We start from the raw sequence: 21180 nt of genomic DNA on the forward strand, positions 1-21180 counted from the left end.
GTAAAAATGATTACCATTTATTTTCCTTATGATATGTGAAGAAAGCCTATTGTTTTACATTGTGATAACATATTGTTTATGTTGCTTTGTAGCAAATGGAAGTCATCAGAGATTTTAAAGATAGTGATGTTGGTTATTACTGCAAAAGTAAGGCCAAGAGAGGATGAAAGTTGGATAGTAGGAAATTTCTCAAGCTACTCTGTACTGAATTTGTGGTGTTGAGTATGGTTCTGTTTTGCTTTACACAGGTGATTAAAGCAGTAGAGGAAGGCTACCGTCTGCCAAGCCCCATGGACTGTCCTGCTGCTCTCTATCAGTTAATGCTGGATTGCTGGCAGAAGGACCGAAATAGCAGGCCCAAGTTTGATGAGATCGTCAACATGTTGGATAAGCTGATACGTAACCCAAGTAGCTTGAAGACTCTGGTTAATGCATCAAGCAGGTATGAAGCCAGACTTGAGAGATTTTCTTAATGTAGTTAATTCACACTGATGCCATCAACACTAAGCCAATAAAATCATTTTTATATATGCTAATCTATGAAGCTATACGACACTAATTTATCTAAATACTTAGTGTATTTAGATAAATGTGTATTTGCATAGTGTTACTCTCTTACAATAAAATATTATTATTTAATAATTTAAATAATTAAAAACATTGATGCCGAATCTAACAGTGAAAATGCCAGTTTCAATAAAATGTTTACTGTAGCCAAGTTTAGGTACATTAAAAAAAGTAAATGAGAGGTGCCGGGGTGTCACAGCCGGTTAAGCATCAGACTCCCCATGGACTAGGTAGTGATCTCAGGGTCATGAGATCAAGCCCCAGGTCAGGCTCCCTGTTGATCAGGAAGTCTGCTTGGGATTTTCTCTCCCTCTCCCTCTGCTTCTCCCACTTGGGTGCTCTCTCTCTCTCTAAAATAAATAAGTAAATCTTAAAAAAATATTTTTAAAAAGCCCAAATGTGTGTATTTTGATGTGTTTTGGATCTCACACAGGGGTGTATAGGGCAAAATAAGATTGTGAGATCACACAGAAAAGCCAAATATGCACAAATAAGCATCTCGTAAACCAGAGGTATCTAACAATAATTACTCTTTGATTTCTTTAAAACATTTTAAAGTCTGTCATATTTTATAAACAATGACCACTCCTTTAGAGATTCTTTGCTTTTATTTGGTTGTATACAGATATTTGGCTAATCATCTACTATGAAGTTGCAACAAGACTTAAAGCTGATAAATGAGTAATTTGTGGAAAAAGATTGGTATAAACAAATGAGCATTTAAAAATATTCTGAATGCACATGAATACATTTAAAAAATCCTGCATATTTGTAAAACATGCTTTTCTTTTTAACCTGATTAATTAAATAATTATCCTTTAAAAATTGATTCTGTACTTTAAAAAAATTGCCAGATTGTTATTTTCACTATATTTGAGGCAGTTTTTAATTTTTACAAGAAGTGTGAACAAATTGGCTGCCTATTAGTGTGAACTAAATGAGAAATAATTTGTTGATAAAGTCACATAAGTCCTATGATTCTGACATAACATTTGTTTACTAGACAAAAAGTCATTTTTAAATACAAATGAGAAATGAATCTTCAATTTCTGTTCAAGCATCATTAACGTTCTGTAGTAGCAAGTGTTGAATTTCTCTTCTTAGCAGTTATTCCTTATGTTGTTCCTGAAATATCTGCTTTTTAATTATTTATTATCATGTAAATACTAAGCATTTCTTTCATCTACTTATTTGAATTATGTTGTCACAAATGGACATAAAGAAAGGAAACCACAAAAAGACATTAAATGTTCTAGATTGCATTAATTTATATTGGTATCATGATAGATTAGGAGCAGTTCAAGAATCTCCAAAAAATTTCATATTTTTTGTGTGCAATATATAGAACGAGCTAGCTAGGTTTCATTTAAACAGATTTGGCTTAAGACTATGCCATTTACTAGCCATCTTTTTTCAGGCATCTATAAATCTTAATTCTAAAATTAAAAATTAAAATTAAAATTAAAAGTCCTTGTTCATTGTGTTTTCCTTTATTCTCATCCATGTCAAAAACGTGGTGATTTCTGTAACCATGTAGATGACGTTTGAATATCTCTCAATATGCTGAAATGTTCTCTTTCAATGATTTTGGTCTCTGTCCTACTTTGAACTCTCCTTCTAATAGTCATGTTCTAGAATTTGCTTTTACTAAAATTTGCAACTCTTTCATAACTTCAACTTCAGGATCCTACTTTCCAAATATTTCTTCCTGTATTTCTATCTTCATCAAATCTTTAACTCCCACTGCTTAAAGGCTACAGATCAGGGGCGCCTGGGTGGCTCAGTGGGTTAAGCCGCTGCCTTCGGCTCAGGTCATGATCTCAGGGTCCTGGGATCGAGCCCCGCATCGGGCTCACTGCTCAGCAGGGAGCCTGCTTCCTCCTCTCTCTCTGCCTGCCTCTCTGCCTGCTTGTGATCTCTCTCTCTGTCAAAGAAATAAATAAAATCTTTAAAAAAAAAAAAAAAAGGCTACAGATCACAAGATACCCATTTATTCATCCAGACGGTCACGTGTCCATGTTGTGTCATGCTGTGACTAGGTGTTGATTATATAGCTTTGAGCAATGCACTATAGGAGGAGGGAGATATTAAACAAAATAAAAACATTAAAGAACAACTTTGGTTTTGCAGTGGAGAGTAAGAATAGAATTCGGGACGGTAACTCTGAGGCTTGAGTGGTTGTGCAGGTAAGACGTGTCTTGCACTGAAGTGGCAACAAATGAGATAGAGAGGAGTAGCCAGGTGTGCAATATATCGGAGGTAGAATGGATAATACACGTAATGGTGGATTGTGAGGAGACTGAGAACAAGGGATGAGTGAACTCTTGGATCATATACTAGAGTAGGGAAGACTTCATGGGGAAGGGATGTGAAAAAGATGAGAAGTGTGGTTTCAGACATGCTGAGGGGATATTCCTATGAGGAATATGGAGGTATGAAGTAGCAGTATGAATACATGAGAAACCAAGGCTGAAGGTAAAAATTAGAGAAAAATAGATGCTACGTGAAGCATAAAAGTGGGTAAAATTGCCTAGAATGGAACTCTAGCTTGAGTAGAGAAGATATAGGGCCAAGTCCTAGGTGCCTCCAAATTTTAAAGTCAGGAAAAGGGGTAACAGGCATTTATTACTATAAATTAACAAGTACCCTTATGTAAGAGCATAAATTTGAAGGATAAATAACTTCTGAGCTTCCTGGGAAATTAGCATAAATGAACTTGAGTTTCTCTAGCAAAGTCTAGGAGCAATTGGCATTGTACAAATTATCCTTCATATCCAATTTTGGCAGCATTTTCTGTAATATTTTTACAAACAAAAAACAATAATGAGAAGTAAAATCTAAATTACCACATGGAATTTTTAGCTAATGTTTCATATCACAGAACACTTGCTTCTTAAGCCATTGTAAGTTTTCATTGACTACAGGTAGAAACAAAAATCTGTGTTCTATATTTTGAATAATTTTCTTCCATGTTAGTCTATTTTTCCCTATAAATATAAACACAAAAATCCATTGATTGTGTGCTAATATCACAATATGTTATAAAAGAGTTAAAGTGTTTCTCTTAATATTGCTATTTTCTGTGGTTTAGGGTATCTACTTTATTGGCAGAACATAGCCCACTGGGATCTGGGGCCTACAGATCAGTAGGTGAATGGCTAGAAGCAATCAAAATGGGCCGATATACAGAGATTTTCATGGAAAATGGATACAGTTCAATGGACGCTGTGGCTCAGGTGACCTTGGAGTGAGTAATTTTTCTGATAATTTTTACATAATTGTTGGGGCGAGAAAAATTGTTCAGAATCCAATCTGGATGAGGTCAAGGGAAATCAGTTAACCTTTGTCCATGTGTGACACCTTTCAAAGAAGCCTCTTCTTTTTTAGCCTGTATTGTTAACAACTGCATGGTTAATGCTACTTGTGGCCAGTATCTTTGCTTCTTTGCTTCAAACAAATAACATTTGAATATTGGAATAATTGGAATAATAGCTCCTTGGAAAAATACTGGCATTTTGTGTTGTGGAAAAGATGTTTTTTTGACAAAGTTTTTATACTGGCATTTAAGTTATATGAATGTAATTACAAAACAAACTGTAAGCACAATTGGTGTGGCTAGTCCTACTTAACGACAAAACATTTTCTTAAAATTTGGCTATGATGAATTTCTGGGTAGCAACAGCTCAAACAAAGCTTCCCAGGCAGGAATCTCTTCTAATCTCTAACTGGTGCACCTTAATTCTTGCAATACAAGGATATATTAGATTCTGCCTCTGATTTGTTATTTGGTACAATCTCAGTGGAACCAATTGTGCCCTTTTCTGTTTGCACGTTTAAGATAACATTTATCAAATCTTATAAATAAAAATCACTAGAGCTAAATATTAAATCCTTTAAGGTTATAAGTTGTTTGTATTTTATTATATACTCTGTATGTGTAATTATTTTAGCCTAATATTTGTTATTTGTGAAAATTATCTGCTGTTATGGTGGTTCCATCTAGCTTCCATTAACACGAATAATGTTTTAACCTGTGAATATAATAACTTACTTTAAATTACCTATAGATTCAAAGGTTAAAATATTGTTGTAAGGATTAGAACATAGTAGAACATTCTAAAGCACTAAACCACAGTCCTTATTCCATTACTTCATATAATATGAACATTGAGCAATTGTCTCTCACCATTTCTAGTCTGGCATTCTTTTCTTCATTGAATTCACGGTCCATCCACACGAAAGGTAACAGGGTATCATCATTTGTCACCAGATAATGTCACATTCTCAGCCTTTCTCTTCCTCGTATCTATAAGTACTGAACCTAAACTCACTACTCAGCATGCTCTCTCAATTTGCTGAATTTCATCCTCACCATCACCTCCAAATTGTATCTATTTGATGACACATATGCTTTGCCCATTATTTCTTTGAATGCTCAAAGAACTCATTCGTGCTATATTTAAAATAGTGAACGGAAAATTTTGCTGATAATTTAAAACTATTTTTACATGATTGCTATTTAATTTTTCAGTAAAAATGGTCATTTTAATTTATTAAAGTCATTTGTCATTTTATATTAAAATGATATTGTAGGTATTTCTTCTACCCAATGTCAGATTACTTGTAAATATATAATAAAATTATTTGCATTAAGTGATGTCTCTCTTTTTATTAAAATAGCACATATACATATATATTTATATATTTACATGCACTATTTTTCGCTTCTCCCTTCACAGAATTGTTTTAAACACAAATAATGGTTTTTGCATTAACTATCTCTCTCTTACTTTATCTCTTTGGGGCCCCGAATATGTTGACTTCTCTAACTAACGTTATTTTAGTGTTTCATTTTTTATTGCTTTCAATTATTTTCTCTTGACTTACTTGTTGACTCCTCTCTCCCCAAACTCTCTCCGTTTTGTATGTTTTATTTCAGGACTTAATAGCCCTCTATTATCTTCTAATTATGGTTCTCCACCCCATTTCTCTTCTCCAGTAGTTTTTGTCTGATTAGTTTTTCTCTACTTGGTTCTGCTTCTTCTCTTTGTCTCTATTGCTTTGGTATCCTGTTGCCTCTTGCTGTATTGCCTCCTTTCAGATATTTTGTCTTTTAATTTATTTACCTCAACTGGAATAGTAAAGTGAACTTAGGACACTCACTAACATCATCCTGTTCAGAGATATTGGTCTCCATGTGTCAGTTGCTTCAGGGCCCATTCCTTACTAGAAACTGAGCCAGCAAACCTCAAGTCCAGTGAAGTTGATTTCTGGAAGCTTTAAATATATGTCCTCATTTATTATTTTTTAACCATATTTTTCCTGTTTTATAAGAACATATTTATCAAAAAATCATTTAACTCACAAAATAGTGAGTAATCATTTACTTGCTTGGTCAGGAATATAAGAGAAAGGTTGTCTGTGCATTTTGCTTGCCTTTCACCAAAAAAATTAGAGAAGACACATGGCAAAGTTGCTGGGATATCAGCAGAGAAAAAGACAAGCTCTTAAACAATTAGATAATGATTTTTTACACATGGTCTTTACCCAATACCCAAACACTAATTTTATGGAGGCTTCATAATGCTATAATAATATAATAAAATATTATTGTCGGTGTTATTGCTAAGGCATAATAGAAACTGAGAACTGGAAGTATACTTGTGATAAATGCTTAGATGGGGGAAAAAGTTAAGATCAATTACTATAAGGCAAGAGATCAACTGCCATATACTTAAACTAAAACATTATGTTAGAATTTATGCCATCAAATTTGTTCTCATAGTGGGCTTAGAAAAAAGAATAGAAAATTTTACAATTTTTCAGAATGGCATAATTTGATAAAAATTTTCCTTCATGAAAGTTTAATTTTGTTTGTGATTTCCTCTTTCTTTTCTTCCTTCTTCCCTCCCTCCCTTTTTCCTTCCTTCCTTCCTCTTCCTTTCTTTTTTTTTGTCTTTCTTTCTTTCTTCCTTTTTTTTTTTTTTTCTCCAGCGCATGCATATATGGCTTAATGTGGAAAGGAAATGAGAAACTTAGCAATCTTAGAATTAAAATGTATTCAGCAATGTGGTTATCAACCTTAGGTCTTTCTGTCTGCCATTCTCTGTGCCTAAACCTTGCTATTCTGTGTATAATACACAGAACAATTGTTGTGGTGGTAATGGTGCAATCTGTACTTTGGTGTGTAAATGTAGGGACTTCTGGTTGATGGGGGAATTGTAAGCCTGTGTTGAGTTGCAAATTAAATCCAAAGATCTGTATTAAGGACAGTAGTACAGTTGCTTTTTAAACCTGTTGTCAGACCAGTATTGTCAACTTTTGATTATTCAGAAGATGAGCAAAATCCAACAAATTTAAATATTATGCCAATTGTATATAAATTGAAGAGATTTATGCTAGTATCATTTATTAAAATGGTATCTTAGACTATTAAAATGGAAGTTTTACAAATTCAGGGCTAAAATGTATGCACACTAATTCAAGTAGATTTCTTATCAATAAAGACATCATGCATAATTTACTATATACCTAAAATGCACACAGGAGTACTTACTCTCCTCTGCATTCTACATAATTAAGGTAAAGTTTCTAGTCTAGTTCATGTAGTTCATAATGAAGCTAAAATATCTAGTCTAGTTTATAGTCTCACTCACTGAAAACCATGACCAGTCATGGTTAATCTTTGCCAAATGTAGATATCTTTATCTTGTATAGTAGATATATAAATGATTGTCAGGATCTTTCTAAAGGAACCAAAAATTTCAAACCTACCATTGCATGATCAAATTATGACAAAAAGAACAAACACTGGAATTTAATGAATATTTATTAATCTCTCTTCTCCCTTCTCCTATCCAGCCAGTATTGGTAGGGTAAATACCAGTGATTTGGCTAAAAGATGTGTAAAGCAGAAGGGAGAAGAAGTGAGGGAATGACTTACCCATAAATGAATGAGCTAAATCCTGAATAATCAAGAGTTGCTCCGAACTCAACTAGACACCTCTTGCTACTCTATTTTTCATTCTGCCATTTTAGTATCATAGCATCAGTGTCTTCCATTGTTTAATATTATGGAGTAACATTTAAAAATATGCTGAAATGTAATTACATCAATGGCAATTCATTATATTCGCAGCTTTTCTAAAACTGGTTGTGTTTTGTTGACAAAAGCCAAGTTATTTTATGTAACAATACTTTTCTTATCATGTTTAAATTCATAAGCTTCTGCTGAAATATAGTTCATCATCATTAGAATTGGCTTTGGGTATTACTTAAGATTACACATGGTCATGAAACATTTAGTATAATATTTATAAATGGAATACATTTAAAATTTTACCTAGCTATAAAATTTCTTATATAGAAAAATGAAATGAGTAAAATGGCATATCTTGAAAAAGTTTCTATAAGTAGAGGAGTAACTTCATCATTAAATGTAAAATACTTCAATTTTAATCAAATTTCTCTCACTTTATTACTGCTAACTTGACAATTTAATATATACTCTAAAGAGCAAAATGGCAATTCTTAGAAATCATGAAAATAGGAAAAAAACTACTTTAAATACCTTAGTGCATTTATTAATATTGGAGTAATGTTATTTAACCTTTACTAGAAATGTTTTTATAATACTATTTTAATTGTCATTTGTAATATAATTAGAACAAATATTAAACAGGATTTCTTAAGAAACTTCTTTGCTTTTGAGAACAGTTTTAACTTGCAGAAATGATCTTATTTCTCCCCAAACTTTTCACTGAAAATCACATTGCATAGAGGCATGGGTATATTGCATGCATTATAATCACGCTATTTCTAAATTTCTGCACAGTAATTTGACAGCTTTTGAAATGACAAGTCAGATTTTAAAAACATCAGCATTCCATTAAAGACACACATAATTTATGGCAATATATAAAATTTGATACTGTGTTTTCATAACCCCATTTCTTCCATGGAAAGAGGGATGGGAAACAGGTCGAATGGAGAGAGAGAGAATTTCTGTGGTCTAAGTAGCCATGTGCATCTTAGGAGATAATCAGATCGTAAGGTGACCTTGAAATAAAATCTTATATTTAACTCACTGGGAAAATTTTTTAAAAATTAACTTAAAATCTAGATATATGAAATGTTTTGAAGAAAGAAATATTTTATTTGCCTATAAACACCAGCTCTATAACTACATCTACTAATCAAACACGATTCCTCAAAACATCTGTGTTTTTTTTTTTTTAAAGATTTTTATTTATTTATCAGAGAGAGAGAGAGAGAGAGAGAGAGCGCAAGCACAGGCAGACAGAGTTGCAGGCAGAGGCAGAGGGCGAAGCAGGCTCCCTGACGAGCAAGGAGCCTGATGTGGGACTCGATCCCAGGACGTTGGGATCATGACCTGAGCCGAAGGCAGCTGCTTAATCAACTGAGCCACCCAGGCGTCCCAAAACATCTGTTTTTTAACATGATATAGATGTCATAAAATTTAAATATCCAAAACGCTGAAACTGAGCTTTTCTTGTGGTCGGTCAAGATATTTTGATAAAATGAAGTCATATCTACGTATAATATAACAACAAGTTAAAACAGTGGAAATAAAAATAAGTTAAACCAGAGGTTTAATGTCAGTGAGACAACCAAGTGTTCGAATGTGGAGCATGTGCAGGCACACTGACACACCCACACCCCCCCCACCCACATGAACACACTCCCAATAGAGATTCTGGTATTGTATATTCAAAACCTATGCTATTTCAGTGAGAAACCTGTAATTTCTTTCTCAGGTCTTTCAGAATAAATTGTAATGATGATTTTCAAAAACTCATTCCTATGGGAGGTTGGGGGAACAGGTGGTGGGTAATGGGGAGGGCACGTTTTGCATGGAGCACTGGGTGTTGTGCAAAAAGAATGAATACTGTTACGCTGAAAAAATAAATAAAATGGAAAAAAAAAAACTCATTCCTAATAATTGGATTAGTCATATGAATTGCACAATTTAAGTATATATATAACATCAGGACTTTTGAATCTGGGTAAAACATATGATTAACTTCATTTTGATGACCAATTATTTAAATTCTCTAGCAGAGAATGATTATTTCCAGGTTAAGAAATTTTAGTTCTCTCACTTGACTTAGGTCCAAACTATGGTAGTGAGCACCCATGAATACCCACATCTACACAGTTCTTCTCGATTCATAAGGCGTAAAAACCTGAGAATGTTAATTAGCTCATAACTGAAATTGCCTGTAGATTGGGTTACCATAACCTTAAAGAAGTATGTGTTCAGTTTCCACCATTAAATGTCTTCTTTCTTTTAGAGTTTTCGATATTAGATGTTATCACTAGAGCATTCTCATTTTACAGATGAATAAATGATTAGATGTAATTTGAAGTACTTTGCTCAAAATTGTATCTCAGAGTAATGAGAAATTAAAAGAGTACAGACTTTGGCATCAGGTTCCTGGTTTTAGTATTAACCCTGCTACCCGCTAGCTGTGTTATCTACTCAAGTGATTTAAATTCTCTAAGCCTTCATTTTCTCATCCACGAATGATTAACAAAAAATATATGTCATGGAGTTATGCATTTTCCTAGCATATGGGAAAAAGACATCTTAATTTTCACCTATTATTTTTATATTAGTGCAATGGTTGTCAAGTGGGGGGAGATTTTTCTATTCACAGGACATATGGCAAACACTTTGTCTTGTCACCACAGAGTCAACAGTGGTGCAATGCTTCTGGTATTTGTTGCATACAGGCCAGGGATGCTGTGAGACATTCTACAATGCACAGAGTAGCCCCTCTAACAAAGATTCATCCAGCCCATAATGCTAACAGGGGCCAAGCTAAGGAACTGATGTAGTAGAAAAAATAAAAAGAAAGACAATTAGACTCAAGCTTTTCTTATCCCTATGTTAGGCATTATCTATTTTATAGCCTATTTCATAACTAAGAACAGTGATTTTGTTTCAAAGTGATTTATTTACTGTTTTCTTTTAATTTTTGCCAATGATTATCTTCCATGACTATATATATATATATATATATATATATATATATATATATATACACACACACACACACACACACACATACACACACATATTTTTGTACTCTGGTGTCTTATAGATTTAATACTTTCTAATGTTCAATATTCACGTTCTAAGAAAAAAAGAACTATGTTTCTACCCTAAGTATCAATGTATCAATTGCTTCTTTTTTTTAGCTACTTGCCATTTGCTAAAACTCCCCTAAAAAATCAAGAAAACATAAAAGAAAAAAGAAACCTAAGATATTATTTAAATAAGCAATTATTTCCAATATTAATATATGTAAAACATCTGTACCCATTTCTATTCTCTGATAATCAAGAGATTTACTTGTTTCCAAAGCTGTCCAATTTGGTGTATAATGATTCTCACGTCATTGCATCCAATTCTAAAGAATTCTAAGATACTCTGAATGCAAAAATATCCTCTGAGTATAATATATTCAATAAAGTAATTGTCTAAAGAAATCCAATATGGCAAATAGTTTTGTCACTTAAAAATCTTGATTTGTTTTTTTCCCCTGTAATTAATGTTACCACTTGCCAAACATACCTGAATAATTTTATTTGCCAAACACATACCCTAGAGGTACAGAATTTCTGCATATCCCATGAAATAACAATTAATAACTGTGGGCATTGACTGTGGGTTCCATAATATTCTGTTAGTGTAGAAGTCTAAACATTTATAATTTCTTTGAATAATAAGCTTGTTGAAAAGAAACGATAACGGTGTATCTCGGTTGAAAAGACTTTCTGAGTGTGTAATCTTCAGAATGCTCTAAGTGCCAGTAGAGCCCAGATATTATTTGGTACAGGAAGAAAGCTCTAGTACTTTGGGTTCCAAGTAAAAAATAAAATATTTGGAAGTAGTAGAAGAGCAATGCAGTGATTATCATCCCATAAAGATATCTGTTGTAAAAAATGATTGTACTGACTGAGTCATTTGAAGAGTTTGGTCTTCAGCTGCTTAACTGTACAATTTTCTAAAGTATACTTTTTGCTCCCTTCTTTCATCAAAAAAAAAAAAAAGAAAGTTATTGTTCCTAGGGTAGGTCCATATTTTCAAAATTGTTCAATGAAATTGTACCTTTAATTTAAATGTTATTGGTAAGCACGTGCAAATTTGTTTTTCCACCACTCTGTGCCAACAAAATAATGAAGCCCAAAAAAGGGAGAAAATATATATGATAGCTCTCCTTATTATTATAAATTGTATGTTTGGCTGCAAACAGATTTTCAAGGTACAATTTGAGAACCTGCCTTTGAAAATTGGACCCCATATATCTAAATTGGGACTGTAATCTAACTAGTTTGTGCAAAAGGTTTATGTCTTTGCCATGTGAAATATTGAGGTGTGCTACTAGTTGAATCAATACATACATCCAATGTGTGCTTTCTTCATGCAGGGATTTGAGACGGCTTGGAGTGACTCTTGTTGGTCACCAGAAGAAGATCATGAACAGCCTTCAAGAAATGAAGGTGCAGCTGGTGAATGGGATGGTGCCATTGTAACTTCATTTTCATGTCACTTCGTCAAGTGAATGATTCTGCACTTTGTAAACAAGCCCTGAGATTTATTTTAACAACAACAACAAAAAAAAAAAAAATGGGGGAAAAGGGAAAAGTCAGCGATTTCTAAACCTTAGGAGAGCATTTGTTTCAGCCACAGAATTTGTATTCAGTGTTTTGCTAAAATCTCCTTATCTTCCTCAGTGTCTTCATTTTTCATGAAGCAAATATAACCTGCATGGAATAAAAACATGAATTTAAACATTATCTTATGTTGCAACAAGAAAATCCTTTCCACTACTTCTACAAAATTTTATAAATGAAAAATATAACTATATAGAGCACCTTTACAGACTGAATTAAGGCAGCCCCTTTCAAAACTTCCAAGAATCTACTTGAAAGGAAAAGTTTATAGCCATTCGTGGGCTAACAAAAGCTGCAATTTACTGAAGTTTACTTCAAGTCTTAATCGTCTACATAAGTGTATTGAAGAGCAATATGATTAGATAATTTCTTAATAGATACCTTCTTTTGTAATTTTAAAATGCTGTTACACAGCGTTAAGTTATAGATTCTAGTGTATAAATATGTTGCTTGATTAAGGACAAGTACAATACAGGGTGTATATTTATTTTTCTGTGTTATAAAATTTACTTTTAGTTGCTCTTCCAGAAACCATTAGGTAATCAATGTGTATATACTGTATAATTTGCTATATACCCAGGAATCAATTTAAGTTGCAGTTTCGTGTGTGATGCTTGCCCGTGTGTGCGTTATCATTCGGCTTGCATTTTTAATAGTTTTAATTTGAGCAACATACAGGAACAAGTGCTCCACAGTGTAATATGAATAGGAGAAGTAGGGAGCAGTAAAACGAAAATGTAACACAAGCTTGTGTCTTTCTTCCTCTCATATGTCCAAAAGCTACTAAATCTCTTTATTCACTAACAGGAAATGTCTATAAGATTAAATCCCCTTTGGCTTTTTGAAAACACTTTGTGATATCTGTGACAATGCAGTTCTTCTAGCCATTAATCTTGCACCCCTGTAAGAAATTTCACCTTTCTGAGTCCCAGAAAATATCTTGTCAAGCAAAGTTGACACCGAAGGGCACATTTTCAGCAGGATGTAGAAGGATTTAACTGTGCAGGCTTCTGTTAATGTTGTTAAATCCAGGCACATAGCACTCAGCGTTACCCCTAAGTGTTAATCCTTTGTAACCATTTCCCTTGCGGTTCAGCCCTAGAAATTTTGATACTAAGGCAGCAATGGAATAATGAAATACACACACACACACACACACACACACACACACACGTGTATATATATAATTTATCCTTGTTTCAAAACTCAACAAGTTTTATTAATTGATGGCTGTTTATTCATTTGGTAATTTCTTCTTATATTCAGTTTCATCAAATTGAACTTATTGTGATAAACCAGTCCAAAGTATTATTTAGTTGACCTTATTACGGAATATAAGATATGTTCTTTGTACATTCTATGTACCACACTTGGTAAAGACAGACTTTTGTGTTATAAATTATATGGTTCATTAGAATTTGAACAAAACTGAGCTTCTTGGTGAAATAACAAATTTTTTATAGTATTACATTTTATAGAAACCATAGAATGATGTGATTATTCAAGGAGCACTGCATTTGAATAAAATATAGCCTATTTATGATTATCAAGGGCAATAGTATATTGGAGTAGTCTGGATTAATGAAATCCATAGAAAATATACCTGCATGATATTAATGGTATTCTGTCTTTTCCAAGCACTTGCTTTAGTTGAATGTTAGCACACACAAGAATAAACCTTTAAGGAATAACTTCTTTCTACCTTGCCCACTTTTTGCTTAAGCAGTAGGGTAACTCTTTGCTAAAAAACATGGCAAAAAAAAAAAAAAAAAAAAGAAAAAAGAAAAAAGGAAAAAAGAAAAAAAAGGAAAAAAAAAGGTCTAAACAATTCTCAGATGGTATATTTAGTTTAGCCTAATTATGGCTATAATTTATTAGATCTACACTGTACCATGGGTCCTAATAAAATACACTTCAAGTATATTTTAATAGATTAGTGAAATTTGCAGAGGAAGTAGAGAAGGTGGATTTAGCATTGTCTTGATCAAATCACAAGTAAGTGGGCATCACCATCATGAAAAGATACCTTTGTTCATTTCAGGAAAAGAAATGAACTAATTCTTTTTAAACAAAACATTTGGAGACATATTGCACTTTATTGAATTTTGTAAAAAAAAAACTGAATTTAAGTGATAAAGTAACAATTGAGAAGCTTCAAAGTAGGAGTAGACATACTGACTCTAAATGCAAACTATCATAAATGTTAGGACTAGCCACAATGACTCACACATAACAAAGATATTTCCTGAACTGTCTTCTAACTTTATATGTTCAAAAATGATTGGGAGATCAACACAGAGAGATCTAAGTGATTAGAATTTATTATTCAAGTACATTTCCTTTTTTTCCACAAAAGAACAAAATAAATTAATATGGATCGAGTCCTTTGTAGTCTTGGTATTCCTTATGGAACATAAATTGAGATGAAAGTTAGACACATCAATTTCATCTATATCTCACTTTAGTTGAGAATTTCTAAGGAATGAAATATGATTTTAAAATGAATAAAGAGACTTTCAAATAAGATCTGCTCTCCCCCACATAAAAAAAAAGAGGAAAGAATTCCTTTCTAAAATACTTATTCACCCCTGGATATGTCACCAATTGGGAAGTGCCAATCTCATCTATAAATGTGAGAAGTGGAACCAGGAGAAGAGGCGGCTCTTGTGAAATGCGGCGAGGCAGTAACCCAGGGCGAGGTTTGACAAATCTTGATTGTGTGATTTCTTATCCTTTTGGTTCATTCTGTCACCCGCCAGACAACCAAAAATAAAACATAGACTCAATAATTTTAGCACATAAGATAGACTTGTCAAATAATACATAATGGTATTGTAACTATCAAGTAGCAATACCTTTAAAGCATGAGTCGTTCTCAATGTTGAACTTGGAAAATAGGTACAAGCAGGCAGTTTTTTTCAACTTACTGATACCTGTTGAAGTCATTCAATTTCTACTTCTATCAATCAATTTGTTTCCTAATCTTCCCATTTGCTCACATGTTCTTCTTGGCCTTTGAAATATCTGAATTGTATGTAAAAATGTAAAGATTTTGTTTTTCCCATGTTAAAAAAAAAATGTGCATGGTCTCTTTATTTCTTCTCTTTTAATCACCAAGTCAGTGTTCTAAAGTTGTAGGATTACTGTAAAAATTATATTCCAATACTCTATCTAAACTTAAATGTGGCCAGCATTATTAGTTTCTGCATTGCCAAAACAATACAGGGCATCCTTTGCTGAGTTTGTAAAGAGTTTTAACCAGTGTGCAATGGTGAGGAGATAGTTTCACATCTTAAGTTTAAAATGAGAAACTAATATCTGTTGAACACATAATGTGTTTGCATGTCTGCAATTTACTCTTTATGTGAAAGTCAAAAGATTTTTTTTTAACACCATTCTTTCTCCCATTTAATGTGGGCTTGCAGAAGCACAAGTAGAAAAATTTACCTGTGGAAGACATTTTTGTTTGTAATGGTGTGTTGGATAGCAAATTTGCATCAGATGTTAGAAATTTACTAGATGTACGATATTGCATAGTAGAATAAGGTCTTTTTCCCATTTTTTCTTTCTAAATATAAGAAGACAATATGTTAAATATGATATAGTAAGCTGTCTTTGTTTATGTCCTGCCAGATGTTTAAACTCTAAATAAATAAAAAGTAGGTACAATATGATGATGATGATGATGAATAAACAATCAAAATGCTAGTTTTATTTGAAATTAATAACTAGAATAAGTCATCATTTTTTCAACTCTGTAGCACAGCTGCTTACATTGAATATTTTTCTCTATTATGCTGTTAATTATATAGTAATGTATCAAAGGAGAAATAGATAAGAACTTTCTTTTCATGTTGGTTTATAAAAAACATCTTTTTACATATAAATGATTGAATGTTCTTATTCAGAATGACCACAAAATTATTGCTTAGGAGAAGACACAATTCTTTGAAAAGAGAGCGAGAGAGAATCTATTTATAATAATCAGAATCAAATGTCATTTGTTTCTTCGAAATGTCAATGAAAAAAATTGAAGGTGGCAAAATAAGTCATGTTTATTCAGTCTGGGCTATATTAACAGTAGAGATTACAGTGGTCAACATATTTGTGAATCTTTAGATTGCTATAGTTTCACAGTTAATAATTTAACAGTGTGTAAATTTCATTTATAATAGCTTGAGAATAAAATTTAGGCTCAGTCATTTCTTAATATGTTTATTAAATTCACTTAGTTTCAGGCAGGTCAAAAGCAGCTGTATAGAGCGTCTGATTCTAGCCTAGGCATCAGGATATCTCAAATCCCTGCCTAAGCATTAATTCATGAAAGGATTAGTGTTTCTGTATTTTCTTCCCCATTTGAAGCTCTCTGTGCATTTGGTTTGTGTATATGTTTTTGTAGTGTAAGATATGAAATTTTATATTTTTTCAGAAAATAAAAAACCCTTTGAATACAGTTAAATCCGATTGTCATGCTTGACCCTCCCCAATAGATTCTAAACTTACAGCCTTTGTATAAAGATTTCAGTTAGTTCTAATAAAAATGTTTGAATTTCCTATGCTAAATATTTAAAATGCAATCAGCATTCATTTTCTTCAAAGACATATTCATGAATCTTTGCATTCGCGTATTTTTGCAACTAGAGTTTGACATAAGACTGTAGAACATGAGCATAATTGTGTGAAACCTAATTAGAAGTTGATTTGTGACAGTGTAATACAGCATTACTTGAAAAAAACAAAAACAAAAGCAAAACCCAGAAAACTCATGTACCGTCTGCAAAAAGAGACTTTGCTGTGTAGCATAGTTGGTCATCATTTCACTGCCAAGCATCTGCTTGTGGCTTGGGTGGAGGAGTTACATCCTTATAAGAAAGGGTGTCAGTAAGTATAAATGCTCCCTCTTTTTCTGCATAAATTGTATCATATTGGTCTCCTTTTGTAAAAAGCATACCAAACCATCTGATATATTCAAGGAAATTCATCATATTTGTAAATTTTTGCATTTACGTTCATGAAAAGTGACATCACCATGACTATGGAAATAATCCTTAACTCCTTTGCCTATACATAATATCAGTATTAGAAATATATATATATATTTACTAAAATAGTAAATTATATATATATACACACACACACATATATATCTGTATATATATGAGGACATGTATATATACATGAGGACATTTACTAAAATAGTAAATTATATATATATATACACACACGTATATATATATGTTTGTGTGTGTATATATATATAATTTACTATTTTAGTGTGTGTGTGTATATATATATATATATATATATATATATAATTTACTATTTTAGTAAATGTCCTCATGTAAAGACTCTGAGTACTTTGTTACCAAATAGACTATTCTTGCCTCTGCTTTGCTGCAAATGTAAAGATCTCATGATAAAAGGGATTTTTCTCCCAATCCTATGGACATTCTTGATCAGGTAGAAGGGATGTGGTGGTGGGAGGGAAATGTTTAATAAAACATTTAAAAAAGGGGACCATTCTGTATTGTAATATTCCATACTGTATTATAATTTGATTGTCTCCACTTTATTGATGAGGACACCATGACCCAAAGCTGGTAAAAAATTGCCCAAGTCCCTGACTGTTCTTCAAAGGCAGGGTGAAAACTACATTTATTTGAAACCAAACCCAAATATTGACCATGCTATCTAGATAATGGAATCATTAAGGCCAATCTCCTGATTTAATTGGTGCAAGAATTGAAGTTTAGCAAGAAAGAAATTACCTGAACTTTTTCACAAAGTGAGGTGTAAACCTTGGGTGGGAATCAGGATTTGACTGATTACATTTCTAACATATATGATTTTTAGAGTAAGCCAAACCTTGGGAGATCAAAATAGTTTTGCTTATTTGTAATTCTTCCACTGAATAGGAGCACAATTTATTTCAGTACATCTTTCTAGTATAGGCATAGTTTTCTCAACTATAAACACAGAAGATTGCAATACATATTTGTTATTTATTTCCAGCTATAATATCTGAACTTCAGTTGTGTAACTTTGAAGTCTACAAGTGATTCATGACCAAACTGTTACCAAAGTTTAAAAAATGATATTTATTAAAATTCATAGCAGCCATTTAAATCAAATAGAGTTTTATATAAAATATTAAATGTAATTTTACTTGAATTAGCAGGCTAAAAATAATAAATTAGAAAAAAACTGGCCAAATATTGAACTATATTTTTTTCACAGCAAGAGTTATTAGTTCTTAAATCTTCCCCATAATTTTTTAAAGCTAATAATGAAAAATATTAACATGTTGAGGTTATTAATTTCAATTTGAAATTTCTTAGTGATCCTGTTTTCAGAAATTAAAAATTTGTTCAGTCCTCACAACAGTCCTTCAGGTGAGATACTTAATCTCTTTTTCTTGTGAACGAAGGTAGAAACCAAGACTATGCAAGGCTAAGTGACTTTTTCAGGTCACATACTTCATTTCTACATCTCTTCTCTCTTTGAAAGTTTATCTTCTGCTTCTGAGTTCCAGATGATGCTCTCCTACCTGCTTTGAAACCTGTTGCATCAATTGCACCTGGTCCTGAATGTTGTCGCCCATCAGTCTCCATGGTTCCCTTCTCCTAGCCTCTACCTGTATGTGAGGGAGTCTATGGAATGTGGTTGTCTGGAGCTAGCATGTCAAAACTAGTTGTTTGAACTCAGACAAGCCATTTAACCTCCCTTTTTTCAAGTACCTCATTTATTAAATGGGTAAATCTTTTGGCTATTATGAAAATCTAACAATACATATATAGCTAGCAAAAATAGTGCTAACCACATAATAATTGTTTAGTAAATGTTATTTATCTTTATATATCTTCTTCACTGAAATCTTTCTCCTCACCGAAATCTTTGTTCTCACTCTATAAGTGTCATCAAGACTCTCAAACACATATAAAATTTGACAAAATTTTAATAAATTCATTTGTACATATAAGCCAGCTTCAACAATTATCAACTTAATGCCAGTTTTGTTTTGTACATAACTTCAATGACTTTCTCCTCTCACAGATTAAAAAATAATAATAAACCCAGAAGTTTTATCATTTCAAAAATATTTCTGTGTATATTTTCAAAACAGAGGGATTATTTTTAGTATGATCATAATACTATAAACTATCTAAAAATTCACAGCCTTTACAAAATATTTTCAAATATCCAATTGGTATTCCATACTTTTTTTATTATCATATTTTTTAAATAGTTTCCTTGAATCAATATCCAAATATTTCCTTTTATTTCCTATAAATTGGCAATTAGACTCACAGATTCAGGTGAGTAAAATTCAGCTTCATTTTTTTTTAAGAAGACAGAAGTAGTGTGTAATTACATCAGTGCACACTCAAAGTAAGCTATCTTTCTGTGATGTTAACAGTAATCGAGGATCATTGCCAAATTATTATTCATTAATAATTTTGAAATGATGATTTTCATCATTCTTTTTTTCATTTAACTGCCACACTACTTTTATAAAGACTAATTGCCATTTATCAACTATTTAGTTACTTAGAGCTGGAGTTTATATAAAGAAAACAGAGAAGTTGATTGGTGTTGTTTTTTTCTGTCTTTAGTTAAAAGTAGTCCCAGACTCAAATATCCCCTTTGTAACTAATGTCATCTATACTAATGTCCTAACAACATTAAGAAGGTCTCCTTTAAATATTCCCTCCTTCTTGGTATCCAAGAGCTCAACCTTTTCTGTTTTATCTACATTTCTGACCAATTAGTCTCAATTAATTCCACTAACTTTTATCATTCTGTCATTCTTTTAAATGCCAAAATTCCAGGATTGTGTTTTTAGTACTCTTCCTGTTCCGTACTATGTGCTTGCCTTAAAAATTGCATTGACTCACAGTCTTCAATCTTAACATATATGGGGATGGATTTTCATACTGAATCTCCAGGGCTGATATTTCTGCAAAGATACAGCTCCATGTGTATGCATTTATACTGAAGATCTGTAATTGATTTTTAAAATGAGCATATCTCAACTGACCTTACCTCCAACACAACTTACACCTTCTCCCATTGTCTCACTAGAAGATACTGCTTTATATACTGTTAAAAAAGAAACCCCAAATTTATATTTTAAATTCCCTTTGCCCTTAATATCATGTGAAACTTGTCATAAGATTTTATTATTTTCACATTAAATATGTCTCTCATACATATTCCTAGCAGGTGTAGAAAAATAAGCAAAAGTGAGAGGTAGTACTAAGTAGCAAACAAAACCTAGAAAGTTTAATATATCACCCAAAATCAAAAGGACACTCTTGCTTGGTATTTTATTTTATGCATTTTTATGATGGGAATTAATGGGAATCTTACACCATTGAGCAATCAATTAGAAACAGTAAACAGCAATTTTATCCAAAAATTTTCCACTATTATAATTTTGGATCATGAAATTAGAAAAAAAAAATTGGAAAGCATCAGACTGACTTTTCCTTTGTCCAAATAGGTATATCTTATAGAGAAGGTGCTCTGAACCATGTCAGCAAATAAATTGACTTGGATTATGCTGAAAAATTTTTTTAAAGATAATAAAAATTTAGTAACAGTCATTTGGAAGGATAATCCTTGAAGGGTTTCCACTCTGATAGAAGGATAAAATAAAATGATTTACTGCATGTTCCCTGGAGTGGTAATAGCCCTAACCATATGAGCTAAGAAAGTCAGACCAAAAACAAATGTTTTTCAATCATTCCTTTTTTTCTCTAGAATATGTTAATGGAATTATAATGGGTATTAATATCAAGTAAAATAATTCAGAATGTGGAATTTAAATGTGTTTTCAGGTGAAGTATGTTGTAGATTTCTCTGTCTTTTGCTTTACTCATGCTCATAAGGCACCAGGTGTTATGACCT

General features: G+C 32.3%; 1 protein-coding gene across 5 annotated transcripts in view; it reads left to right on the forward strand.

The window, feature by feature from the left end:
- EPHA5 (EPH receptor A5) overlaps positions 1-17366 on the forward strand; it is a 358479-nt gene extending 341113 nt beyond the window's left edge. For 3 of the 5 annotated variants that reach the window (XM_045997834.1, XM_045997836.1, XM_045997838.1), the window contains 3 exons: positions 249-442; positions 3659-3814; positions 12024-17365. In XM_045997834.1, the coding sequence (XP_045853790.1) occupies positions 249-442; positions 3659-3814; positions 12024-12129 (456 nt within the window). In that variant the 3' untranslated portion in view covers positions 12130-17365. Of the gene's footprint in view, positions 1-248; positions 443-3658; positions 3815-12023 lie in introns of all 5 variants that reach the window. The other 2 variants (XM_045997835.1, XM_045997837.1) reach the window with 1 other exon arrangement.
- Positions 17367-21180: the final 3814 nt, after the last annotated feature.

Source organism: Meles meles, chromosome 2, assembly GCF_922984935.1.
Source record: "Meles meles chromosome 2, mMelMel3.1 paternal haplotype, whole genome shotgun sequence".
Taxonomy (NCBI): Eukaryota; Metazoa; Chordata; class Mammalia; order Carnivora; family Mustelidae; genus Meles; species Meles meles.